Below are 27,805 nucleotides of genomic sequence, written 5' to 3'. Positions count from 1 at the left end.
TATTTAAATCAATGAAGGGAGAATGGAGACAGGGATTATTGAAGTGCTTTGCTTTTCTACGGGTGGATTAGATTGTGGATAACCATTTGTCTCTGTTTATTGGTAGATAATGTCTGCCTTGAATACAGATCTTTATCACAACTTTTCAGTTTTTTTTCCTGCCTAAAAAGAAGTGCTTTAAGATTATTTAAGAAGTTGTGCACTAAGGTGTTTGTGTGACAGGGGTACCTAGGTCTTTCTCAGACACAAATGGAAATAAACCAGCTGAAGGAAGAGGAAAGCAATTTCCTGTTGAGATCCTGTTCTTTCTCATTCATCCTTGTCTATCCCCATTGTGCTTCACCCAGCCAGAGAGCGTGGTTCCTTCCCCGAGTGTAGGTGAGAAGTGCTTTGGAGAGAAAGGTGTCTTGGAGTAAATGGCTGCAGGCTTGGAGAAAGAGCAGTTTGGATGAGTTGTGTAAGTTTCAAAGCAAAGACCCAAAAGCCTCTATCGGTAGTGGGTTTAAATGCCTTCTTGAAATAGAATCAAAGCTGAAAGCTGGGAGCAGTGGAGAAAACTCTGGGAAGAGATTAGTTAGTGAGAAAGCTTGGGATAGGAAATGTGAGTGGCATAAAAGGAAGGGGATGTGATACAGCACCTTGAGATGGGAATGGAAGTTGGTTGGCAAGTTGTCACTGCCATTATACAGCTAACCAACATTTTATCGTCCCCTCTGCCCCCACTCTAGGATTTCTGTCCCTGAGTCATGGCAGACAGAAGACCAGAGAAGTCATGTGAACAAGCATGTGAATCTCTTAAGCAGCAGGATTATGAAGTGGCAGTGAAGCATTGCACAGAGGCTCTCCTTTCCCTCAGCCAGTACCCCCCAGCTCACCTCCCGGAGGCATGCCAGGCAGAAATCGACCGCATCAAAATCGAGACTCTTCTGTATAGAATTGCTTCCTTTTTACAACTTGTGAGTGTGACTCTTTAACAGTATTTAGTGAACTGGAAATAACATCGAAAACCTTGTACCGTCAACATTTAAATAAAATTCAGACTTTTCCTGTGATTGGCATGTTGGTTTGCCACAAACCCCTCTTGCTAAAGCATATATGAGGCCTCTGTCTTGTAGTTTTCCTTGATCTGTTTGTTTTTCAGGACTGGGACCTCTAAGTAGTTTGGGTGTGAATCACAGTTCTCTAAAAGAATGAAGAAAAATACTGAAACTAAAAATATATTCCAGGAAGGCAAAATGTCTGGGTTTAGGATATTATGTTTGCACAGTTATGCTGAATTACATACCAATGACCTTATCTTTAAAGAGTGTGAAATTAAGGTTGCAAACCTAAACACCCAAAACTGCCAGAATTCAGGTAGCCAGTTCTCGCCTAATTTAGCTCCATTTACACAGACCTGACTTTAGTACCAGCTTTCCATAGCTAGACTAGAGCATATCTTGTGAAAGATGTAACTTTTAGGCTCTGTCAGGATTTTAATGGAAGTGTGAAAACTGGAGTCTGTAAAGGTTTGTAAATGTAAGGTAAGAGGCTTAACCTTGAATTATAGGTGATCCCATTGCCAAATTCCTGTCCTTCCTTTAAAACATCAGAGACTTACAGTTTCTTAAGGGAAAGGACTTTACAGTGCTTAAGAATAACCTTACAACCTGCTTAATGAACCTACGTTTTTCCTTACCTTTGTGTTTTGGAAATATTATTATGGATTTACAGGAGCTTTGTCCACCCCAGATCTTCAGGTACTGGATATGAACAGTTTCATCCCAAGTGGAAAAAGTTTGGCCAAGTTGTAAGACCTTGCTGGGCAGCTCTAAAATAAATCTTGCCCATCTGATGTGGGAGTATTTTAAATACACAGCTGAATTGGACTATGCAAGAGCTGGGAAACCTCTTAAATGGAGAGGTCACCTATCTTACAACTCCCTCGGGGAAGAGATTCAGAAATAACTAAAGTTGTTTTTTTAATGGAAGTTACTATGGACTTGACTTCTCAAAATCATTTGCATAGGCCAATATGCAGATATGTGCTGAGCAGTATTTAAGACATTTCTGACCTTGATGCCTTGACAAATCCTGTGAGGCGCCCATCTGAATGTTCATCATAGTGACATTATTGCAGTAAGTCTTCAGGGGCTTTAGAAGGATACTTGTAATCAAAACTTTTCTCTTAAAGACTTGGGTTTCTACAGGTACTTGAAGGCCTAAAAAATAATAATTCAATATTTTTTCCCCTTGTTTTACTGAATGAACCAATTATTTAAAAGCACCACTGATAGGACAGTGAAATAAAAGACCTGCAGATTTCAGCAGCATCATGTTGGTGTGAGCTTAAAAGAAGAATTGCAGTGGCCAGAAAAGAAAGTTCAGTTTTCCTTTTCTTTCCTAGGTGTTGTTAGCCACCTACAAACACACATACAACATGGGGGGTTGGAACTAGATGATATTAAGGTCCTTTCCAACCCTAACTATGCTATGATTCTATATACTTTGCCCGTTAGTGTTCCTCTCTTAAAATGTCCATTTGCTGAGAAACAGAAAAAGTCAGCATTCTAAGAATTAATTATATTACATTTGACATGTGACTGCTGTTCTTTACATGTTGCACCCAGGAAAAGATGAGGTAATGGATTCTAAAACGCTTTAAGACACTTGTAATTCAAGCATGTCGTTGTTTGTGCTAACTGGAATGATGCCATCTTTAAACTTCTCATGTTTTACCTTTCAGAAAAAGTATGGGCAAGCAGATGAAGACTGTAGGCATGGTATGCTTATTTCTTTTTTTTCATTCCATAGTGTTATAAATTGCACTCAGTTGTCTGCATTTTGAAAACTGATGCCCAGATTTGTTAGTCTGCTAACAGTGATTTTTTTTTTCCTAGTTAAAATTATGTGTCTGCTTTATAAGACTTTTTCTACTTTTTTTTTTCTCTTTTTTTTTTTCCTCTTTTTTAGAGAGATCTCACTATTTTCTAACTCATATTGAAGTACCAGAACTCAAATGCATGTCTTTGGCACAGTGGTGTGTTTGGCTAATAGATAACTTAGTATACTATTTAGTAGGATGAACGGCTAGTGTTAGGATTCATGTAAAGTTAAAGACAGCTGATGGTTCTGTCTTTCTTCCTGGGGACGTGGTTGATATTTTGGTTTGCATTTTGGGACTTGATTCAGAGAAAATCAAGATGATGTACTTACATTGATTCGTATTTGTTAAAGCTTCTAAATGTGCATATGGCACATTGAAGTTGAGCCTTTCATATTTCACTGCTTTGTGCAGTCAGGGTGTTTTTAAAGGAATTAACCATCCTGCCTAATGTTCTGTTATCCATGTATAATGCAAGTGACTCAAAACTCGCTGAGAACTCTCTGCAGAGTTTGGTAAGCATTGGAGCCGAGCTTATCAGTTGGATTGGTAAAGAGAAGGTGGGTAGATCTCACCTTTCAGTTGTTAGTTCCTTAACTACTCTTGAATTGTAAAGAGTAACCGCAGCTTTGTTACACAGACTGATACGCTGTTCTGCCATTCGTGTGCTAGCAGTGATGATCTTTAAATTGTTCGTTCTGGTTTTGTGTGGGTTTTGTTGTGTGGGATTTTTTTTTCTGTGGCTTGCTTGGTTTTAAGTACATTTGTCTTCATTGATGCTCAAGTCTGGGGAATTTGTGCGGCTCTGCAGCCTGCTTGTGAAGGCCCACAAAATATAACTAAGAAAAGTAAACTTGCTTCTTGCTTTTGTAGGTGTGAAATGAAAGTTCAACAGATTTAAAAAGGCTGAATGTCACTTAATCAGTATCATGCTTAAAATACTCTGGAGGTTTTTTATTTTAAGCTGCTTCTTTTAACTGTTGATCTCTGCCAAGGGTGTAATATTCTGACTAACCTCACAGTTGTCTTTTGCGATGGCAAATCAAAGTGAGACACACACATGGAAAGATGAATGAAGGTGAAAGGAGGTAGGAGGGAGAATGCTGTTTAATGAATAGGGCTCTCATTGATGAGGTCTGATGGGTTTGTCATAGGGGTAGAGTGGTGACATCCATCTGTGAAACTTTTTCTTGGCATATGTGTCAGTTATCAGGATATCAAAGAAACTGTCATGTTAACTATTTTTCTTCTCTCACTGGATGGGCATAGAAGTGGGTGGAAGAGCAGCACTGATGTCTGCTTTTTTTTCCCAATTAAGTAAAGAACTTTCAAATATAGCAGGTAACAAAGGAATATCATCCGGTTTAATGTTAATTTCTTTAATTCATGCCAGCATGTTCTGCAAATATGTTTTCCACATCTAAACCAGAGGATATTTTTCAACTTATTAATGTCACATTTATGTATGTGTATGAAAATGGTTTGTGTGTGTATTTTTGTATACACACGCATTGTATTTTTATGACTATATGAATGAACTAGTTGGTTGGGGTTCCCTAGGATGTGCTGTTACCAATTGTAGCCCAGCATCTGACAGTTTAGAGTATCTGCATTTGTGATCCTGGAGGGTCTTAGTTTTAGTTTTATGTTTGAAATATCCTTGGTTAAAAACAACCTTAGCATGGACTACTTGATACTCTCACTTCCTTGATACTATTTTTTTTCTTAGATAGACAGTTTTATTCAAGCTGCTGTTCTGTCTTTTTACAAGACTTGACATGTTGCATACCTGTGACAGTGTTTTATTTTAATCTGCATGATAAGTACATTTGAAATAACTATAGAAATAAAAGTTCTTTACAGTGTGCTGCTTGTAGCGTTACAAGGAATGATGGTACTTTGTAATCCATTAAATTATTCCACAAATCTTTACCAAAAGATACTGGTCGATGTGTTGTGTAAGTTTTTATGTGCAACTGTATGTTTTAGCTTGGTGATCCTGTGCAGTTAATGATACGAAAGATCGTAATTGGACATCCAGTCTTCGAGGTTAAAATAGCAAACTGTCAGACATGTTAAAGCTATTTCTGGCGCGGCTCCTTCTGATTTGGGAAGTAAGCTCTATTTTTGGAAACGTGGTCAGTATCGTCAGAGTGGTGAATTCAGACTGATCTTTGAGGAACTTTAGAGACAGGGTTTAGTTACCGTTTCATTCTGAAGGGATGCTGAGTTGTTTTTATGTAACTGTTTTGCGGGACTGTTTTTTCTTGCCCTTTGTGTTAATGGTGCGAGCGGCTGTTGAGTGAGGAGTTTTGATTTATTATTCTCAGATGTAATCCTGAAGTTATGGTGAATGTAAAATTCCTGTTAGCATTGACAGGAGTTGTTTGCATCTGCATGAGTAGTGGTATGAACACAGACATTGATGTTGCCTGCAATAACAGTAATATATGTTATAATTCTGTAATTTTAAACAACTGTCCAGCCTTCTTTTCAACTCACATGCTTAGCTTACTAGCTTTTTAGTCACTCTGGCATTTCATTTTCTGGACAGGTAATATATATGATTAAGTGTTATTCCTGCTTGTCTGAAGCACGTCTATATCGTGAAATAAATCCTTTCACTGTTGCAAGTGTCAATGAAAGTGTCTGTTTGGCAGCTATCTGATCCAGTGCTAGAAAGCATGAGGAAAGTTTTCTGTTACACAGAGCCTGTAAATTTCTAGACTCAAACAATCGTTCCTATATCCTGCACTTTACAGTGTAAGTGAATAAAAGCCCTTTTAAAGTCGCAGGAATTGACCACGAGGAGGTTAGCTATATTTGGAAACGACAGGGCATGTTTTTTTGTGGGCATGAATGGATCTTCCTGAGCATGTTTGTGTTACTGAGAGGTTGTTGGTTGCTATTTATTTTTTACCCTTTCTGTGAAGAGGAGGTTCTTTGTGTGTGTGTCAGATATTTGAATTTAACCTTCCCATATTTAATTTTTGTCTATTTTAGCATGTAAACATGACAGCCTTTTTTGAGCTCATGTACAGCTTGTACAGCTTTTCTTAGATGGTGGGAGACAAGCTTCAAGTTAATATTAGACAAGAACAAGTAATACTTACTTTAATCCAAGACTTTTCTTCCCAAGAAGCCATAGGTCAACCCAAGTTTCAGACTTTATTTTCATGTTAAAGATGAAGGAAAACTGTATATAGTTTAATTAAATGTATACTGTGATGAAGCTAATAGCTGCTGATTTGTGTTGCAGTGCTGGGAGAGGGGCTGGCCAAGGGAGATGGATCTTTCCGTGCAGTGCTCTGCTGCATGCATCTTAAAGGGAAGCTGCAAATTGTGTCTAATGTTCTTTCCAAATCACTGATGGGTGAATCACTGGTAAGTGGGTTTGTTGCAATCTGTATAATTTAAAATGCAGTTTTGTATTTACTTTTTTTAAACAATGTGTGTAATAATGAACTTCTGTAAGGCTGCAGCTAAAATGAATTGTATGAAAACCACAATAATTAAGTGTATGGGCACACATATTTCAGCAGGATACCTCGGCTGTTGCATTAGCACTGTTTTAGAGGTGTTGATTCTTGGTTGCTGGCCTGAATCCTCAGGGAATACAAAAGAATTTTTGTATTTATGGGACTGACTAGAATAATGTAAATCTCAAACTGTTGCTTACTTTGTTAAAGTTGCACCTAACGTCATATGGTTTTAAGCAGAAAAGTGATTGATAGGACTTTTAAATAACTAGCACATGATAAGTTGTAAGAGAGCATGAAAAGCCTTTCAGAAAAAAACCCAGACCTGTGTATTTCCAGATGAAGATAAAGGTTTGAGTTCAAAGCTTCTATCTTACCCTTCAACTGTGAAAACATGTAAGGATGCTTTTAACCCCATTCAGTTAGTAACTGTTGTGACTCATGTGACTACTCATATGGGAACAATTAAGGACAGTCTTCACAGGATAGTGTCCTTTTTATTTCTGTAATCTAGATTAAATAGCATGCAGTTTGTCACCATGAACTGCTGGTGATGCTAAATCCAGAAATGTGGTTATATTATAGCACAGACGAGCATTCCTCTGGTCAGACCATGAGGAATGTCTAAGTGACATCAGAAACTGTGGTAGGAGAGCCTATTACCTTGAAATTGGATCATGTCTCTTATACCTTAGTGCTTAACTTAATCAAGAGGTTGTTTCTAAGAGGCAGTTCTGTTTGTCTGGTATGTATCCTGAATTCCCTTCCCCCCCTGCCATTGGCTATTTTTACATAAAGAAAAGGGGTTTTACTTTGTTTAGCTCATGTTTTCTAATGAAAAAATGCTTCATTGAAAAATTCCTGGTGAGGTCAAAAGAAACTTGCCTGCAGGGAAAACCCAGTAAAATAGCCAGAAGCTCCCTATCACAGGAAGTGTATAGTGCCCTTGTTTAGAGCTCTTGTGCAAATAAAGTTACTTAGCCTCCAATTCCAGAGTGTTGTCCGAAAGCAGAATTTGAGAGGTTTTTACAGGCTTTAGGTTGTAAGACACAGTTGTTTTCAGTAGGAATATTAAAATCAGCAACTGATTTACTGACTCGTGCCATTGTATGAGAGAAGAAATGAAAGTCAGTTTTGGAATGAATTTATTGAAGGGTTGGAATCCATCCAGTTTCCTCCCCAGTGACTTAAGAGAGTGATTCGTGTTAACATTTTATCCTCTAATATGTTTAAGCTGAATTTGCAGCTGTCTGCTGAAGAAGTAAAAAATCAGTTTGCAAAAAGCCTAAATGTGAGAATTGTTGAGTTTGTAAGTTTTCAGCAAAGAGCAATTTCTACTCCTCAGTAGCACAATCAAAAGTCTAACAAATGTGCTAGCACTTAATTAAGTTTCTGTAAGAGATGACTGAAATAAAAACCACAGCTCTGGCTTCCTTTAATCAAAGTTTTGGCTTACTTGTGTGTGAAGTCATTACACTTAGCTACATATTTCAGATAAACTCAGTTTTGAAGGATTTTTACTTCACATGCAATATGAATATGCAGTTACTTTTAGTTACATGGCTAATCCTTGCTTTTTAGTGAAAACTCTGAAAATCATTTAGTCTACATCAGAGCAGAAAGAGTTATGAAACTGTAGAAACTAGTAGTTTGTAAAGTGCGTCCTTAAGAAGAAAGGGATCCATCACTGCAACTACAGTGAAACTTTATTGTATTACTTTAGAGCCAAAGCATTTCAGTAACCGTAGCATACAGTTCATGTATAGTGCTTTCCAGTAGTAGCTTACAAAGTGCTCTGTGAAGACAGTCAGTATCACTGTCCCCGTTTTGCAGATTGGAAACTGGGGCATGGAGAGGTGAAGTGACCTGCCTAAGGTCACCCAGCAGGCCAGCAGCTCAAGCTGATGACAGAGCGCAGATCTCCTGAGACCTTGTCCATGGCTACTCTGCATGTAGAGTACTGCTCTGCAGGGTAGCAATCAATAAATACTGTAGCTATTAATATTTGTCTTGAGTGGCAGCTGAACTTCCTGAGAAACTTTTTATTCTCCCAAGTTGCTCTGAACACTCTGCTCTCCTGCATTGACCTGTATTGATACTTCCCGTAAGTCTAGTGCTGGTTTTGGCCATTGTAGAATCCCCTTTTTCACTCTGATGTTTGCTCAGTGTTATGTAGTAGGTCATTTATAATTGTGCTTTCCAAGTCAAACTCATTTTTCCTTCTCGCCCTTCTCTGTGGTGGTGGGGGGGAATGAACTTAGTTGCTGTGGTTTAATGCATGTTAACATTTGTTTGAAGTATTAATATTCTTTCTCCCCCCACCAGAACGGGATGGTAACTAAAGATCTGACACGACTGAAAACACTTCTTGCTGAAACGGAGGTAATAATGAGCATATTAGTGGAAAACTAATGAGCAGTACCTGAAAAAGCTGAAAGCCCCAGGAGATCCAGGCTCAGTGTGAACATACTGGTTCAAACAGCAGTGTTTCCACTGGTCTCTTGGACTTTACCACCTACCTATCCAGGAGCCTTCATCACAATCTTGCATGATCCATGAGAAAGTAGAGGAAGTTGCTAATATGTTGTTGACTTTCTTGAAGTAGAAAGCAGAAAGAATTCAAAGCATTTAGATCTGCATTATTTATGTATTTATTGTATTTTTCTATGTTGGAAATGATTCTGAAATAATAAACATGACACAGTGCCCGCTCAGTCACCTTTTTTTTGTATTAGGGGTTAATCTGTCATTTCTACTGATTAAATTGCCACTTCCTCTCGCCCCAGCCCCCCAGTGCTTTGTCATTGATATGGGCTTTATTTTTAGTGTAGATTTAAAGCTGAAAGACATCTTAATACAGTTCAGACTTGTGGCCTTTTAAAAGCTTCACTGCAGGCCACATTGAAATGATCACAGGGTGGAATTTAGACTTGTAAAAATCTCTCAGATTTTCATATAGCAATGACTACACTTGGTGTTCCTGTCAGAATTCCTTTTATCAGTGGCTGCAATCCAATTAGGTTAATATGAAATTTATGTTTATGACTGAAAGTGATTTCAGACTTCTGATAATATTTCTGTATTGGTTGTTCTGAAACACGTTTTGACAGCAGAGAAGCCAGAGTGGTTCTTGTTGATGATATTTTTCTGTGTTCCTTTATAACTGTGGGGTTTTTTTTATATAATTGTAGGCAGCTGGTAAAGTACCATCAGGATATCATGTAGAAGATTTAGAAGAAGGTATGTAACTCAGTTCTAACACTGCTTTATTTTGTAGTGAGAAGACTTGGATTCTGCTGAGTACTCAGCACTGCATAGTAATCAAAAAACAAAAAGGGGGCTTGACTATCATGATGAGCCCTTGGGGTTGAGGTAGAATTACCTCATCACTGACTGAATTTGGAGGCAGAAGTTTCTATTTACTGCTAGAAGTGCTCTATCACAGCATGCTCTATACTGCACATTGTTAGAAAATTGCCTTCATAACCTTTGGACCTTTGTCTACGTTAATTTGTTAGGATTGAAACTTAATTGTTGGTGGATAATTTTGCCTTGTGGACAAATACATTTTGGGTTGGAGTTTAGAGACAGTTACTATCTGACTCACTGGCAATTAGAGAAGTAACCAAAGTCTTGCCTCCTCTGCAGGGTCCCGGGATGGCTGGCACTTCCGCCCTCCACCCCGGGGAGTCACAAGCAGTGAAGAATATACACTATGTAAAAGGTAAAGTCATTGCTTTATATTGCCATTCTCCAAGGGACTGTAACGTTTCTTCTGTTACTTAGCTGCTGACAGAATGATTAAGAGGTCAGGAAAATGAAAGTGCTTGTTAGAACAAGAGTTGATGTGTTCACAGATATTTTTTGAAGGATCAGTTTATCTGGAAGTGCTTCAGTTTATAAAATGGAAGAGTGTGGTTTGAGGGCCATTTTTCTAGTGACAGGTCAGCATGTGTCTTCTTCTCTTCCCTTTTCTTATTTGTGATAAAATAAGTAGGCTTTGTTGATAGATGTGCTTTGTCTCCAGATGAAAAAAGTGTTTGTAGAACTTTCCTCCAGATCTCATTAATTCCATTCTGCATAAGCTGAAATACATGGAGTTACTTCGCTCAAAATCTGGTGGCTTCTGTTGGAGTTTCTCCTCCTTGTCTTTTTCAGTTGTCAAGTCAATATTGCCTGTAGTTTGCGTTATTAATTGTCAATATTTGAATAAAACTGTATTAATATAGATGGGGAGGAACCATCAGTATGCACTTGATTCTGCAATACATGTAACTGATGCAAATAAGTTATTTTAGAAACATCAGCAAGAATCTGACTTGGTTTTTAAATGACACAACTGAATTGCTGAATTTGGGCTATTTTTTGGCGTGATTTTCTAGAGGTGTTAAGTGTTGGCATCTCTTCCTGGCTTTTATGATATCTGGTGCATATTCAGCACTTTTGAAAAAGCAGATATTTACAGTTTCTAGTTCCTGATGATTGTCTGTTGAGTAGCATCTATACCATGTTTCTGTTGAGTAACATCCATACCAGCCCTTGCTCTGAAACATTTTTCCACTGAAGCTGTAATTAGCTTTATGCACACTGTTAACCCTTGCAGTGAGAAGGATGTGCCTTACTCAGCAAATCCATGTGGACCGTATCATTCTGACCATGAAATTTAGTTCCTTATGAGGAGGCAGTTACAGATACTGAATAAGAATTCTTGAAGCTGTGGTTTGTTTTCCTCCTGTGTGCTGTAAAGCTGTGGGAGTACAGCATATTTATTCTAGATAATGAAGCTGTGGAATTGCAGGAGGTATTAAATAAGAAACTAAAAATGAGGAAAAAATAGTGCCTGTTAAAAATATGAACAATGAGAATGTGGAAAACTTGCATAATGATGACGAATGCTAAGGTAATATGCTTTCCAGTTAAATAATGAAAAGGAAAACCACTTGATTTTAAACCTCATAATAAGAACAGGTCAACAATTTTTTATGCTTGCCCTCTATTTACTTTGGGCCATGAAAATCGTAATTGTACTTTAGCATACTAATGCAGGGGTGAATTGGAAAATTTACAATAAAAATACTGAAAACGAAAATATTTTAATTCAGAATAAGGAGTATAGCTTTAGAACACCTTTAGTGACATCATGATATATATCATGCTATTTTACTTGCAATTTGGGCATGCAAACCTTTAAATACTTAAACAGTTCTTAAAGGAAGAGTATATGCCAAATGATAACCACTGATACAAGGGTGGCCTAGATATCCAGGTAATTTTGCTGCAAGTTTTTCACACCACAGTCAGGTGTTATTTGTTTTTTGTCAGCATAGCTCAAAGTTCACATTCTAATTCATGTTGCATTACATAATGCATTTACTATGGAAAGGTTATGCACTCACTGGTCCCCTTCTGCTGTCTTCATCAATGATGTGGGGTCCTGACTTGCTGTATGATTCTTGGTGCATCATTTCTTTTTTGTATGGTAACTCACCACTGTAGGAAGAGATTCTTAGTGTAATTATATACATAGATATCCACATGAAATTTAAGTACAGGTGTGTCTACCAACTTTCTATAAACTTAACATCCTGACAGAGGCCATCCTGCCTGACTTTATTTGTAATAAATGTGATGCTTAAATTAATTCTGTATAGTCTCCTTATGCAAAACAAATAAATCAGATTCCTGGCCTGGTGTTAATTCTGTATATCCACTGCTCTCTTAGAACTGTCAGAAGTTACCCCTCCCATTTTATTCTTCATTTTGTCATCTGTTTTTTAAGTGGTTCAGTTTTGAAGAATGCTGAAGGTGCAGCTGCTGCTGTTTTATAATTTTAATACAAAGTTTAATTAGAAAAATCGTTCCCAAGTTAGAGGCATTTGCCCAGACTTGCAATAAATCCTGAGAACTGGAATGCTTAAATGTGTATAAGTGCTTGGAATGATGCATTAGCACATGCCATTAAATTAAAAATGTAATACTTGAACAAATCCTTTACCTCTGCAAAAAATAGATCCTTTTGGTCTGATACACCCTTTGCAAAGAAGAGGATTAAACCTTTTCCTTGAGAGGTGATGTGTGTGTAGGTGTATTTAGTAGAAAGGACCATGTGATGTCACTGTTGCTCTAGGAAAAACTGCTGAATGAGTATTTATCAGCTAATAACATAACTATTGGAGGAACTCATGTTGTATCTTCCCTTTGCTCCTGATGAACAGTGTTTTATTCATATTAATACCGGGTCTAGTCATTTCAGGGGTAGTCCGTGATCTCATTGTGTTAATTGCTGTGCCCTTGATTCTTTCCTCGTTGAAGCTGGAGATTTCTTAAGAAGACATCTGTCCCCTACATTTAAAAGAAATCTGATATACTCTTCCAGGCTTCAGTGCACGAGAGGCTGCTGCCTCTCTTCCAAAATGCTGGGTACATATATATATTTATATATATATATCTCCAGATTAGTTCATGTGAACTAAACTGCCTTCAGTTCTGCGAGAGAGACTTAAAGAAGCTTGAAAAGTATAATTTTGGTAATTTTGTTTGTTTTTTTTAATTGGAGACAAGAAGTTTTAAGTCTTAATCGTGTTTCCTATTTTATGTAGATTTTTAGAGCAAGGGATCTGCAGGTACGGTGCACAGTGTACTTCAGCACATTCCCAGGAAGAGCTAACAGAATGGCAGAAACGATATGCGTCCCGCTTGATCAGATTAAAACAGCAGAAGGAAAACAAGCAGTGTTCGGGCAGTTATATGGAAACCTTGATTGAGAAATGGATGAACTCGTTATCTCCTGAGAAAGTGGTAAGGAAAATATACTGCTTCCCTATGTGCTCATATTTAAAACTAACAGATGTGCCTGGTTTTGGCAGTTAATATCAGAGCTGGTTGAATTTCTCCTTACCAAGAAAGCGTCCAACCGATTTGCTCCCCTTTCCATCCTGCCCTGTGTCTTTTTGCAAAGATACCAGAGACTTAAGCTGATATCTGCAAGTGTACTCATTCTTTTCAGGAATTCAGTAGAGTGTGTGAATTACAGCTTGTAGGTTAATTGCAGCTCATTAATTTTGCATATTTACTCTTCCCAGTGCACGGTGGGTCAGCCAAGTCTCATGGTATTGTTCCTGTTCCTTGACTAGATGGCAGAACTTACTAAACTGGGAACAATAAATGGCAAGGCTTGATGGAGAATACTCTTGCTTGGGCATGGCTCCTTTTCTTTGTTGCAGCTGCAGGCAGTTGTATGTAGAGCAGCCAATCCCCAAAATGTTTAAAACAGTTTGTATACCAGAGTGTGGGATATGGATATGATCAAACTTAGCAGCCATTTGGAATACCAAAGGAAGTTTTTGTCGCATTGGACCAGCTCTACTCACCAGTGACCCTAAGGAGTTTTCAGTCCATCTATTGTTGATTAAAATCCAGGAAGAGCAGACTTTCTGCAAAGTCCATTAATGAGTAGAAAGCCTCATTCTAGTTTCCTGGTGTCTCTGGTAGTCTTATTGATGTCATGAGATCGGGGTTTTCTGGAAATTGAAGTCTTCGAGCCTTGTTTTATTAGATCCTTCTTTCCAAACCAAATCTTGTTCTGCTTTAAACGTTTACAATTAAGCTGGTTTTTGAAAGTCAAGTCCTGCAGTTAATTGTCCTTAAATGGTTACATTCTTCACTTACATAGTATGACCTAGCAGATTTGGCTTGCTTGTCTCTCTGAATTAGCACTTACTTTCATTAATGTGAAAGTCACTTCACAGGACTTGCATCAATCCTTCAAGTAGATAGGTAGGAAACCATTTTTTTCCATTTCCTATTAAAAATTACTACCTTTCTCTGATTATTTTTATTTTGATACTACCTGTAGAAGTTTAACATTATCTTCTTTTGTTTTAATCTAGCTTAGTGAATGTGTAGAAGGAGTGAGAGTAGAACATAATCCTGAGCTATCGGTAACTGTCACAACCAAAAAGTCCCATCAGACATGGACATTTGCTCTCACTTGCAAGGTAGGACTACTTATCTTTTGAAAATGAGTCTGTAATAACTAGAATGTAACCCATAAACTTTTATGTTATTAAGTTTCCAATTGCATAATTCCTCTTAAAAGAGAGAAACTTCCTAGCACCATCCCTTCTCTCTGTCTTCCCAGCAACTCTGGTGATCATGTACTGAGAGCACTGGAACAGGTTGCCCAGGGGGGTTGTGGAGTCTTCCACATTGGAGATATTCAAGGCCCGCCTGGACAAGTTCCTGTGTGATGTACTCTAGGTTACCCTGCTCTTGCAGGGGGGTTGGACTAGATGATCTTTTGAGGTCCCTTCCAACCCTTGGGATTCTGTGATTCTGTGACTGGCCAGGTTTCTGGAAAGTAGGCAGGACTCCTATCTGCTCTGGGAATCTGAAGTTCTTATAAGCTCTTGTTATCTGATTGCATGTGATTATAGTCCTGAAATAATTTCAGGTTTCTCGTGTGCTGTCATTTCAACCTCTGCCTTTTTCTTTATAGCCTGCAAGAATGCTGTATCGAGTGGCATTGCTTTACGATGCCCATCGCCCACATTTTAGTATCGTTGCAATATCTGCTGGAGACAGCACTACCCAGGTGTCCCAGGAAGTTCCAGAAAACTGTCAGGAATGGATAGGAGGAAAGATGGTCCAGAATGGAATAGATCATTATATATACAAAGTCAGTATAGCATTTAACACAGAAATCTTTGGAACTTTTCGCCAAACTGTTGTGTTTGACTTTGGATTAGAGCCAGTCCTCATGCAACGAGTAATGATTGATGCTGCTTCAACTGAAGGTAATGTATTAAAAATTCTATTTGGAATAGAGAAACATTTCATGCTGTTGTCTTCTCTTTTGCAGTTACGGGCAGAACAGCATCTGTATTAACAGCTAATGAATATGTTTCACTGTATCTTATGTTCATCATGTGTGTGAATATAAATAGTAGACAAAAGCTTCAGAGGGTGTAAATAAGGCAGATGACTAGAGTATGACTGTTATGGCTCCTAAATCTTGACAAAATGATGGGAATTTCTGGTTTGGTATATTTTATAAACCATTTTGATGTATCCCTGTCCATGGCAGGAGGGTTGGAACTAGATGATTAAGGTCCTCTCCAATCCTAACTATTATATGATTCTATGTCTGAAGGCAGCACTGGAAGTTTAAGTGTTTAAGTGTTTATAATTGTTCTTGTACTGATGAAAATGTTAAAAACATAGAAAAAGGTTGCTAAAGAGATGAAGTGTTTCTGTGTAAGAAAACACCTGGTAATTCTTTCATTAGTTTAAGCAGACTATTTGAGTTGTGTGTGGGGTTTTTGTTTGGTTTATTTCCCTCCCCTTCTGATATCTGACTAGGGTTGTCAAAAGCAAGAGGGAAAGTGTAGACTTGTAACTCAGTGAGTTGCTGTTGACATAAATGTTGAAAATATAAAGGAAGTGTAACTTTATTTTTGCATGTGTTGCAAGAAAAAAAACCCTGGACTCTATGTTACTGTAAGGGTTGTATTCTGTTTATGAAACTGATGAGTGCCTCTCAGTTCAAACCTGAAATAACTCTTATCAGGAAGATGTCAGTGAATTGAAAGATGTTTGAAGAGGTGCAAAAAAGAAGGAAGTACTTTGATTTATGGTTAAAAGGTAAAGAGAGCTAAATGTAGGTCACTGTGTCACTTGGCAGCAAGCAAGGGGGTGGAATAGTGTGGTAGTTTTTAATGAGATCTTGAGAGATAAAAACACAAAAGAAGCAGAACTGTAGCACCGGGGTCTAAGCAGGAAAAAGAAGGAAAAAAGATGTAACTAAGAAAATAGTGGTTTTCTGTTCTGGCGTCTATTTTCAAGAACAGGCTAACATTTGCAACATTAACAAAAAGAAACTATAAATAGCAAATACCAAAGATCATGAACTGATCTTTCAGATGACCCAAGTACTTGTAGCCAAGAGCAGGAAGACCGTACAAGCTGTAATGTCTCTTGAAGCTGAGGACATTGCATTGCGAATGTGAAACTGCTTAGAAGCAAGGCTGTGGTCTTTTCGGGAACTATTATATGGTCTCCATTTAAAGATGTGGGTAACCACAGCTGACAGGCTTCCAAAGACATTGAGTTTGTGGAGAATACATGTCCTTTTATTGTAAACCTGTTTAAGATCAAGAGAACCAAGCCGTAACAGTCAGAGTTACTGTCAAACCAGTCTGTGGTCTGGGTCCTTGTTGGCTTAAATTACTAACCAAAGAGATCCAAGGAATAGTCAAGTCCATATGAAAGCGGTGGATGAAGTTGAAATAGCACTCTAGCATTAGATACTGATACTTCCTTTTCACATACTGCTTGTCTGTGTGCAGAGGGATACTGAAGTCTTCAAGCAGGTTCTTACTAATATTTGTTTCAAATGGAAAGAGTGCTGGGTGCTTTACAGATAAATGTAGGGAGAATATTCTGAGCTTTTTGCTAAGCTAATCTAAGAAATGTGTAAGCAGGCAAGTGAAAGGGATAACTGTTGGATGTGTGTCCAATTCCGTTGTTTCTTTTAGTATATATGAATTGGGATCTCACGGAAGTGCTTTTCAAACAGCAAAAGAAGTCTCTATAGTTCCATGTAATTCAGGGTCCTGTCCAGTTACCTAAAAAGGAAAGAAAGGTCAATGTTAAAATATTTTAATGGAGGAGCTTCCTTTATGCATTTTGAAATCTTTATTTGCCAGGGGAAAAAAGAAAAGAAAAAAAAGAACTCGGAGAAGCTTTCTGTGCTCTGAGAATGTACAAAATGCTCTTTAAGAAAGGGTCACGGTATGCACAATCTGTGCCAGGAACTGTTTGTGTCAGGCTTCCAGTGGAAGCCTCTCAAGTACTGGAAATTAAATGGCTGTCATTCCAGCAAACAAGGACTCCATCCCAGCATAATTACTGAGCTTTTTGACTGAGGTATGGTTAGTATGAGAAATCAGTTACGGTAAAATGATTTCAAACACAGAAGCCACACAAACGTAGACTTTTTCTTGCCATACAACTACCATGGTTCAAGCTCGAGGTAAATATTTAAGTGTGGCTTGTTGATGAACACATGAGATTAGTAAAATAAACTACATTCCTGTAGCTGTAGTCAAGCTAAGATTTCTTTGCCTAAAATGCTGGTTTCCTTCTACTTAGAATAAAGACAGCCAAGACGATGTTAAGTATCTAATTTGAATTTGAAAATGTCTTTTTTGCACATTTTTCAGCGTTGGTGTGATATCCTGGATACCCATCTTAAATCTTATTCAGACATAATACATTAAGATATCATAGCCTCACTAGAAATGCCAAATATTTCCAGCTCTGCAATTTAACTGCAATTTTGTTAACTGATGCACTGTTGTCATAGTGTTTTTGTGGTGTTAATGGATATATTTTGGGTGGCTGTAGACAATGCTTGTTTGTCTGCTACTCATTTAAGCTATGTGGTCTCTGAAATGAGGATATACTGAAAAATTATTTTCCTTTTATTTTACTAACTTTGTATTTAACTATATATATATGTTAGGTTACATTGCCAAAGTTTTGCCTAGCAAACTCAATTCAGCTATAGAATAAAGCTGTCTGCAGCCTTTTTTTAAAGGCTTTCACACTCGCAAATTCAATGATCCCTGACCAGCTAGTTTTATCAGTTTGATTTTATTACCTTCTAAATTTTATAGTATATATTGTAAGGTTCTTCACTCCTTTATATTTTTGAAGTGAGATGTTGTTGCCATTAGGCTTTGAAAGCACATTGTGATGCCAAGTCCTTCAAAGTAGCTTGTGATTATTAAAATATAAGTGCTTTCCTTCTTTGTCTATATTAATTTGATTTCCTATCTATAGAATATTTTATGATATTGTTTGAGACCCTGCTTATTCTTTGTATATACCTGAAAAACAGGGATGGTAAGTACCAACAATGAACTTACTAAAGCTGTTGTAAGCAGAGGAGACTTTTACCTACATTTCATTCATTGTCTCTAACAGGATTGTTTTCAGTAGAGCTTACTTATTTTTAAATCAAACCCAAGCACAAATGGAGTTTGAACTTACTTCCTTTCCCTGTTATGTGTCTACATCTAGATCTTGAATACCTGATGCATGCACGGCAACAGCTACTAACCACAGCTAAGCGTTGGGATTCTACTTCTAAGACTATTGTAGAATTTGAGCCTAATGAAACTACTGAATTGGAGAAGAGCCTTCTTTCCAGATACCAAATCCCTCTGTCTGCTGACCAGTTATTTACACAATCTGTCCTGGACAAATCATTGACCAAGACCAACTATCAGTCACGGCTCCATGACCTCCTTTATATTGAGGAAATAGCACAGTATAAGGAAGTTAGCAAGTAAGTGATACCTTTATAACTTATTTCTTCGATATTTCTTGGTGTCCTGTTGAAATGAGGATGGCAACTTTTGTCATTAAATCTACGTGCTTGGTTAAGGTACTGAGTTTTCCTGGTTCTTTGAAATGAATTTGAGTCCGAGTCTGGAAATAGTAACTAATTTAAAACAAACAGTATGTATTAGTGCCTCTGTGGAGGCACCAAACAGGAATGTTGTGTTAATGTCTGGATAATAATTTTTTTTTTTTTAGAGATTTTTGTCTCTATACAAAAATAAATAAGAGCCATATATTTGTTCCTTGGTGAAAGTAGGCTATAGCAAAGAAACATGCAAAGTCTTTGTAGAAAGGGTTGAATTGTGTGTGGATCAAGCTCTGATTTTACAATGATGTGGCAGCTGACTTCATTGTATTTATTCTCTAAATAGACTGAAACTGAGCTTCTGAATAAAAGTTCCTAATAAAAGGCTCATAGTATACATCGTTTGTGTTGTTCTGTCTTTAGGTACTACGTACATAGCACCCAACTGGATTAGCTGCACAAACAAATACAGAGTTAGGAAAAGGATGTGTATTTCCCATGTATAGACTCTCACAGGGCTGTTTTCTGCAGTTTGATATTTGTGGTTCACAATTTTGCCTGCACTCACGTGGTACAAAAGAGTTTTAAACTGTTGCACTACTCAGAACGGACAGTCAAAGGGTGTAACTTCCCTTTAACCTAACTCAGTAGCAGATTTAATTCTATCCATGAGGTAAGTCCCAAATCAGAAATGTCTTTAAGACAAACAGTCATGAAGATACAGAGGTTCAGCTGAACCACTTCTCTAGAATTCAGGAAGAAAATACTATGAGTAGTTGTATTTCTAATGCTTTGACAGCTGAAAAATGGTTCAGTTTCTTTTTTGTATCTCAGATGGAGGGCAGTGTATTTGAACTATTTTTCTTCATATCTTTCATCACTGCTGTGCTCTGCTCGTGAGCTGCAATCTAATATATGGAAGAATCATGTTTGAACACTGTTTTCAGCATACAGTAATGTTCTCCGTCATACATATTTATAATCAGGTTGACTTTTCTATGGCTTTTTAAACAGAAGTGAGTTTAAAGGAAACATTATGAAATATGGCAAAGGAGTAAACAGTATATTTACTGAGTGAATGTTCACATTGAGAATTACACTCATGCCTCATAGGAGGCAATCCCAGGCACAGCTACGGGTTGGGTAAAGAAGAGATTCAGAGCAGCCCTGCAGAGAAGGACTTGGGGGTGCTGGTGGATGAGAAAATGAACATGAGCCGGCTTCAGTGTGCACTTGCAGCCCAGAAAGCAACCGTATCCTGGGCTGCATCAAAAGGAGCGTGACCAGCAGGTCAAAGGAGGTGATCCTGCCCAAAGGATCTCTGCTCTTGTGAGACCTCACCTGGAGCATTGTGTGCAGTTCTGGTGTCTTCAACATAAAAAGGACATGGAACTGTTGGAACGAGTCCAGAGGAGGCCACGAGGATGATCAGGGGCTGGAGCACCTCCTCTATGAAGACAGGCTGAGGAAGTTGGGGCTGTTCAGCCTGGAGAAGAGAAGCTGCGTGGAGACCTCATAGCAGCCTTCCAGTATCTGAAGGGGGCCTACAGGGATGCTGGGGAGGGACTCTTCATTAGGGATTGTAGTGACAGGACAAGGGGTAATGGGTTCAAACTTAAACAGGGGAAGTTTAGATTGGATCTAAGGAGGAAATTCTTTCCTGTTAGGGTGGTGAGGCACTGGAATGGGTTGCCCAGGGAGGTTGTGAATGCTCCATCCCTGGTAGTGTTCAGGACCAGGTTGGATGAGGCCTTGGGTGAGATGTTTTAGTGTGAGGTGTCCCTGCCCATGGCAGGGGGTTGGAACTGGATGATCTTAAGGTCCTTTCCAGCCCTAACTGTTCTATGATTCTATGAAACCAGAAAGTAGCGTGCCTGTAGAAATGAGAGAAAAGCAAGTGTATCCTGCATGTAATGCTTCTCCTTTGGACAATTTGGGGCAGTGATAAGTTATTGCTCTTCTTTTACTGCCTAGTAGATTAATGGAAATAAGTTTGAATAATGTTCTTGTAATCTTCTGTTTTGATGGTGGTGATGACAGAAATACTCTTTTGATCTTGTAGCTGACCCACTTTATTGCAACGAGGCTCAAACTAGCACACTCTTCTGATCCTCTGCGGCTAAGATCACACACTTGGTATTCTCTAGTGAAGCGTCAGGGTTGCAAGCCTAGAAACGGGCCCAGAAATACAAACACAAGTGGGTTGTGGTACCTCTGAAGTTGTGCTACGATTGAAAATGTGGATGAGCTGCTGCTCTCTGATGGGTTTGTGTATGTGTATTGTAACAGTAGTAAGTAGGGTTGTCAGCGTGGCCTCTTAAGATGAGACTGGAATAATATGAGTGTCTGCAGTTCAGGCTGAAGTGCAGTGTTGGGTTTTAAGAATGTTGATGATGTCTCACTTTCTAGGAGAACACTGTCTCAGCCTTTATGTGGGATCATCTGAGTGGAACAACTGAAAATCGTGGGAGGAAGGTTGCAATGGCTTTAAAAGCCTTGAACTCAGTGATAAGGGAGCTCATTCTGGGTAGGCTTGGAGAGCTTTACTTTAAATCATAGTTATTTTAATATTTCCAGAGGTGTTTATAAAAATTACTCCACATTAGTACATCATAAAATAGAGTAATAAGGGAGCCAGTGCTGTCTTGTTTCTGAATGCAAGCATACTCTAAAGGAAAAGCAAAACAATGTTGATCTTGATACTGGTTTGGGAAAGGGTTGCCCTACGTGATGGTTTTAAAGACCTTCCTTTCTCTCTCTCTTGCACATTCAAAAGAAAAACATGTAAGTGTTGGAGTGGCTGGAACTCTGTGTGTATTTTCTCATATGGACATTAAGGAGTGTGTGGTGTGACATACAGCTCCTTCCATGCAGAATTGTAGAGCAGATTTATCCTAAAGGCTGTGAAAACTTAAAGCACTGGCTTTGATGGAAAGTAAATTTGCTTTTGTCATTACTGTATATTACATTTATCAATACATAGGGAAGTGTCACACTGCATGCCCAGTCTTAGCTCCACATGTGTGAATGTGCGAGCAAATGTGTTAAATGCCCTTTTAAGAAAGGTGTTACATGGGGTGTTATTCAGAATGGGTTTAATTGCCTTTTTTTTATTGTTTGCATTGGTACTGGATGGATTTATGATTTATGAAGTCTTTCTTTACTTTCTGTGGTTTTAAATATGAGCAACAGGCTGGGTTTTCTTAGCTGGTTTCATTAGCACTGCGATTAGGCTGGATTTTTGTGGTGCTTAAGAGAAAACATAAGTATTTGTTTGATTTGTATAAGCCTGACCGAAAACCTCTTTTTGTATAAACCAGTAAAATAGTGGTGAGGAATGGATGAAAGAAGCAACTTCTGATTTTTTAAATCTAATTCTTAGAGGTTTTTGTAGTTTAACAATTTGCCAGAAGGTGTCAGCTTGCTCACTGGAAATTGCTTTACACTCTCTAAGCCTTCGACTCCCTTTAGCACAGCAGAGGCAGTTCAGTCATGAAGACACTAACTTGTGCCTTATCTCAGAATGGTAATACTGGTAATACTGTGTTCCAGCACATGTTTGCAAATCTGACCTTAAGAACAAGCTGAAGCACGTTCAGCAGCAGAGGAATTCAACTTTAGGAAAGTTTTAACAAAATCAGTTCACACTTGCAAGTGATTGTATCTTAATAATAATGCCAAGCTCTTGGTTTCTGTGTTAAACATTTTCTATAGTATTTTAACTGTCATCTGCATGAGGTATGAGCTGGTTTAGATGTTGCTAACTTGCTGATAGCTCCTTTGGAATAGTGCAGCACTCATATAGAAGAAAGCTTGGGTTTTTCTTTAGTTTTGGGTTTGTATTTTTTAAGCACATGTGGAGATTGGGTTGCACCTAATTCTAATGAAGTACATGCTTTTCAGTGATTGCTTTAACTGTAACCTGGGCAGTAACATCTGTGGTTAGGGATGGACTGAACAAACCCATGCTCACTAAGAAACATCTTGTGCTTTTTGAGTGGAGGAGTGTGAAATTTGGATTTCATTTACTGCCCATGTTCTGCAGAGAAGCAAGTACCACGAGGGGGCAAACTTGCAGTTTTTGTGCAGCACTCATGATTTGCCAGATATGAAAACAATAGCTTTGGTTTGGTAGATCTTTAATTACCAAGTGAGCTCAGATGTTGGATTTTTATTGTTACAGGCTTTTGATTGATATTAAAGGCATTAAACAATAAATAACCAGTCTATTAGGTTAAAATAAATCTTATAAGAAGAACTGATAAAAACAGTTTGGAAATTATTGTAATAGAATTATTTTTTTCCCCATTATGGTTTGTTTTGTTTTTTTTTTTTACATTTCTGGAAACCTTTGGTTTTCACTCCCCCCCCGTAATTTGTTGCAAATTCAAGAAACAATTACTGAGAACACTGAATGTTGTTAGTGTGACAGAACTGTTACCTCTTTTATTCTAAAACCAGGTTGAAGCAATCTGTTTAAAACAAACCCCAGCACTCTAGGAAGAGATTGCTGTGTATTGGTGAGAGGTCAGTGAAGTGTGCTGATAAGTCACTCCAGTGTGCTCTGCATGTGACTTCTAAGAATGAATTTGGTACATCTGTGATTGCAGGAGGAACTTGCTGCTAGTAGGAATTCTGTGGACAGATGATTTATATGGCTGATGGGATGCTATTCCCCAATTCCAGATAAATTTTTCTTGTAATGCATATGTTCTGATTTATTTTTTCCCTAGAAATTTTAATTGGTCCCTCTGTATTATAGGTATAATAATACCATTTACCTTTTGAGATGTAAATTACCCTCTGTGGTGTGCAGCCTGGAAGAAATAAGTGAAATAAATAGGATCTTCCTCTGTTCTTAGCCTGCACATCTCTCCTTGAATACCTAACATAAGCCTACAAACTATTTAAATAGAAATTGTCTGCTTTGGGGCATGCAGAACAACTCTAATTCACCTTAAACTTCTTTTGGTCTCAGATACTATCTAGTATTTTGATTCTTTCCTGTGAAGGTCTTTTTTGTAAGCTTCTAAGATGTTAATTCTTTCAAATATATGTTTTATAGGCTATAGTCAAAAGGAAAATGTGTGAACATCCAACAGCTATATACTGAGGGAGGGCCAGATTTGCTGTACTTCATGTCCAGAGGTTACACATTCAGAATGCAAGGCAGTGACTGAGTTTTCAGTCTCAATATATGAAATTTCTGAATGTGAGAGGACTTTCCTTCACTGACTCGATGCTTTCTTACTTAGGTTCAACATAAAAGTGCAATTGCAGATAGTAGCAAGCTTCATGCTCACTGGTGTTTCTGGAGGTGCAAAGTACGCCCAAAACGGACAACTTTTTGGCCGCTTCAAGCTCACTGAAACGCTTTCGGAAGACACTTTGGCTGGACGGCTGGTGATGACCAAAGTCAACGCTGTTTATTTATTGCCTGTCACTAAAGAGAAGTCAGCACAGACCCAAGGAACCAAAGAGAAGGTTTATGAAGCAGCTATTGAGGAGAAAACAAAAGATTATATCTTCTTGAGGGTATCCAGGGAATGCTGCGAAGAACTCAATCTTCGGGCAGATTGTGAGATGCAGGTAAGTCTGAGTGGAAGTGCTTTTGGTGTGGGAACTGTTTGCATTGTGTCTGGTTTGGCTCCACACAAACCAATTGCTTTAAGATATGAAAAGGAGTTTTATTGTCAGGGGGGTTGGAACTAGATGATCTTAAGGTCCATTCCAAGCCTAACTATTCTATGATTCTATTCTATACACAGAAAGCAGAGCACGGAGGAGAATTTCAGATAGGTGAAATCTTTCTATACATAAATATACACATACACGTGTGGTTTGCATAGATGAGTCTTACTATTTGAAAGTTAGTACTTTAGAACTGTGATGGTGTAAAAACATGTTTTAGTAAATGTAATTTCTGGCAAAAGCCTTCTGATATATTAGGCCTGCTTGTAGATTTTTGCTGGTGTATCTCATGGTTTTCAGAGTTTGGTTTGTAATGTAACTTGGACATTGGTTTATATTTCTGGTTCAAGTACAAAGCCCTCTGTGGACTTGCAAAGAAAAGCCTTGTCTTATTTTATTTTCCTGCAGGTAGGTGTCTGTGGGTAGCTCATGGGCTTTTCTCCACCAGACCTGCCCAATCTCTCCCCTCTCATCTAAACCCACTGAATATATTGCTTACTCCTGCTGCCTGAACTTTCTCTGGCTTAGTCTCTCTGATGTGGCTTCCATCATTATGTCTGTCATTGCTGTTTTCACCAGAGACCTCAGGAGCCTTTTCTTAATGAAGTCAAAGGAGGGAATTTTTTATTCTTGTGTTTTTTATCAACAAACAAACCAACCCTACAAAAAACAAACCCTAACCCAAACCCCAGCAAAACCAAACCAAAAACCTCTGCTGCTCTTGACATAGCCAGCTCGGTCTTTGATAACTTGCACCTTGGACTCTTTGTTTTGTACCTTTTCAGTCTTTATGTTTGTGTCATTGTGGATTCCATTATTTGTTCCTAGGCCTGAGGTGAGATTAAATTTTAATAAGGTTTCTTGAGGTTACAGCTGGGCCTTGTGCTGCTTTCTGTACCCATATTGAAACAAGGGAATATTGTCCTTCAGTGGAAGAGTCTTTAACTTACAGTACTTCCTTGTTGGAGATAGTGAGGGTTGGTGGGTAAGAGCCACAAGGAAGGTGAATAAATAGTTTTATGTATATCCTGTGTTTCAGAATGATAATACTTGCCTCCATGACTCTTGCTCCACTAACACTTCTATCCAGGACAGATATTTATCTATCTTGGAGGCATTCTGTCACAAAATGAGGATTTGTAACGCTTTTGCTAGAGAAAATGGTGTTAGCAGGAGGATCAGGCTTTTGATTACTTTGCAGTTAACATGGCATGGGTGAGGATACTTTAACTATGTGGGTTGCAAACAATGAATTAGATGTAAATGCATATAAAGGAAGACAAAGCTCTAATGAAGTTAAATACTTAAACTCCTCACCCATCCCCAATGTGTCTGCTGTGGAGCTTATGATTGATCTTGTTACCAAGCAGAAATAACCTCAAATTAAGGCCACTAAAATTGTTGGAAAGGAATGAGTTTTCACCAAAGGATTATCTCCTCCCATTCATTTTGTTTTGGAGAAACATATGTGAGCATCCTAATGTCTTAATTTAGCATGGATAATTGGTCTGGGAAGACTTAGGTTGTTCTGGGCTCTTGGTTTTGTGTTTGTTTTCTTAAAACAATAATTAAACTTACTAATTGATTCTATCAGAGACTCCTCTGGAATGCAAAATGAGCTGGGGCTTCAGAAATGGCTCATTTTGCTTTGAGTTGCTGCCTCAGGTGAAGTTTTATAAGACAATCTATTCTGCATGAAGAGTTGGGTCTTAAAGTTGCTTGTAAAATCATTTAGTACATCATACGTGGGTCAGTGAACTGGTGGTCAAATCCTTAAAGTGTTATCTATGTTTCAAGGGAATTCTAATTGTGAGAAAACGTTTTCTGGTTAAGTGGTAACTGAAAAATTGGAAAGGGATCCTCAGGTTAGAACTAAGGATGTTGTAATTTGGATGTATAGCCTTTTTATGAAAGGTGTTGGGAGCTCTGCTTAGTGGAGTTAGCATATTCCCCATGGGATTCTCAGGCACTGACAGAATTGCTTTCCTTGTGGTAGGTGTTGGGTGGGTTGCTTTCTTTCCTCATGTAATAATTCATTTTTGAAACTTTCTCATCACCTGTTTTCCTGCTGTTGGCTTAACTATAACAAATACACAGTTCGGCTTTTATCAAGTGCCCCATTCATGAAGGTAGGATGGAGTGAATGGATGCTTTAAACCCCCTGGCTGCTGCTCTGCTTGGCCACCAAACTAACATGCAACAGTTTTATTTTTGGAGTGTTTGTTTTGTGTCTTCTTCTGTGAAACTGGCAATGGATTAACTTCCTTTCCCACTGTTTTCTTATTGTGGACTATATATTAAAGCAGGTTACATGCCTCTCCTTCACAGATGGCCTCATTCAGTACTCTGCAACTGCAAATGTAACTTACTTGATTCCATCAAAACTAAACAAATCAAAAGCAGATGGTGAATGCAGGTAGATAATGAGAGGTATTTAATGCGAGGCACCTTGCTTGGACTCCCAGAAGGGACTATTGAAGTGTCACTCAGATGAGCATCACAGGTTTTCTGCATTTAAATTATCATTGTTATATTGGGTGTTCTTTTGTCAGCCTTGGGCCTAATTGAGCATAGATGTCTTTCCTGTATAGATCAAACTGTGAGGTTGGGTCCGTTGCCATTCCTGGGGAGGGCTTTTCCAAACATCTGTGGGATGTGATTGAGTGGACAAACTGGCTCTGGGTAAGGTTGGGTAGGACAGAGCTTTGGAATGAAAGGAAGCTTGAGATCCCCTTGGGCAGGATGAGCTGGTGCTGTCATTCCTGACAAGTGCTGAACCCCACTGCTCTGAAGACCACTGTATTTACTAAGGTAGTGGATAGGCATATCCACATCCAAATTAGGCACATCCAAAACTACACAGTGGAACAATGAGGAAAAAGATTCTTAAACGTTCATATGTCCCATTTACAAAACTTCTAGCAGTTATAGTCACTTCAGTGAACTCCATACTTAACACTGTACAGATTTGTTACTGCCTTTTTCTCCAGCATTATAGTTATACATCTTGCTCTAAAATATGTTAGTCAAGATAAATATTTAATATCTGTGTATCTGCCAGGGACTGAAAGTTAATGGCTACGTTCTGCACTGATACAAGCAAACATTGTTTATTTATGGCAAAGCTAGTGGTGATTTTACGTGCTACATAATAATGTGATATTTAAATATACTAGAAAGTAAATGCTGAGAGCTGTGTTTTGCAAATCCTTTAGTGATAGATAACAATGATTTGACAAAAAAAAAATCCAGCCCCAAACCAACCAAGAACTAAAAATATGTCAGTGACTCGAAATTCTTCAGCACCTTTAGGTGGTTTTATGCTGCTTTATATTAGTG

At 38.3% G+C, this 27,805-nt stretch overlaps 1 protein-coding gene across 6 annotated transcripts in view; it reads left to right on the top strand.

Annotated features, from left to right (window-relative positions):
• Positions 1 to 27,805, top strand: part of HELZ (helicase with zinc finger) — an 87,728-nt gene that overhangs the window by 16,141 nt on the left and 43,782 nt on the right. For 3 of the 6 annotated variants that reach the window (XM_061455277.1, XM_061455278.1, XM_061455276.1), the window contains exons 2-12: positions 729 to 956; positions 2,726 to 2,762; positions 6,123 to 6,247; positions 8,668 to 8,724; positions 9,534 to 9,582; positions 9,991 to 10,066; positions 12,942 to 13,140; positions 14,232 to 14,339; positions 14,840 to 15,137; positions 18,427 to 18,694; positions 24,031 to 24,364. In XM_061455277.1, coding sequence (XP_061311261.1) covers positions 747 to 956; positions 2,726 to 2,762; positions 6,123 to 6,247; positions 8,668 to 8,724; positions 9,534 to 9,582; positions 9,991 to 10,066; positions 12,942 to 13,140; positions 14,232 to 14,339; positions 14,840 to 15,137; positions 18,427 to 18,694; positions 24,031 to 24,364 — 1,761 coding nt within the window. In that variant the 5' untranslated portion in view covers positions 729 to 746. The remainder of the gene's footprint in view (positions 1 to 728; positions 957 to 2,725; positions 2,763 to 6,122; positions 6,248 to 8,667; positions 8,725 to 9,533; positions 9,583 to 9,990; positions 10,067 to 12,941; positions 13,141 to 14,231; positions 14,340 to 14,839; positions 15,138 to 18,426; positions 18,695 to 24,030; positions 24,365 to 27,805) is intronic. The other 3 variants (XM_061455279.1, XM_061455280.1, XM_061455281.1) reach the window with 2 other exon arrangements.

The sequence above is a fragment of the Pezoporus flaviventris genome, unplaced genomic scaffold, assembly GCF_033815535.1.
Source record: "Pezoporus flaviventris isolate CSIRO_AGI_PZ_B2104156 unplaced genomic scaffold, CSIRO_AGI_Pfla_v1 ptg000020l, whole genome shotgun sequence".
Taxonomy (NCBI): Eukaryota; Metazoa; Chordata; class Aves; order Psittaciformes; family Psittacidae; genus Pezoporus; species Pezoporus flaviventris.
Note: the sequence above shows the minus strand (reverse complement) of the source record. Positions and strands in the feature narration are given on the sequence as shown.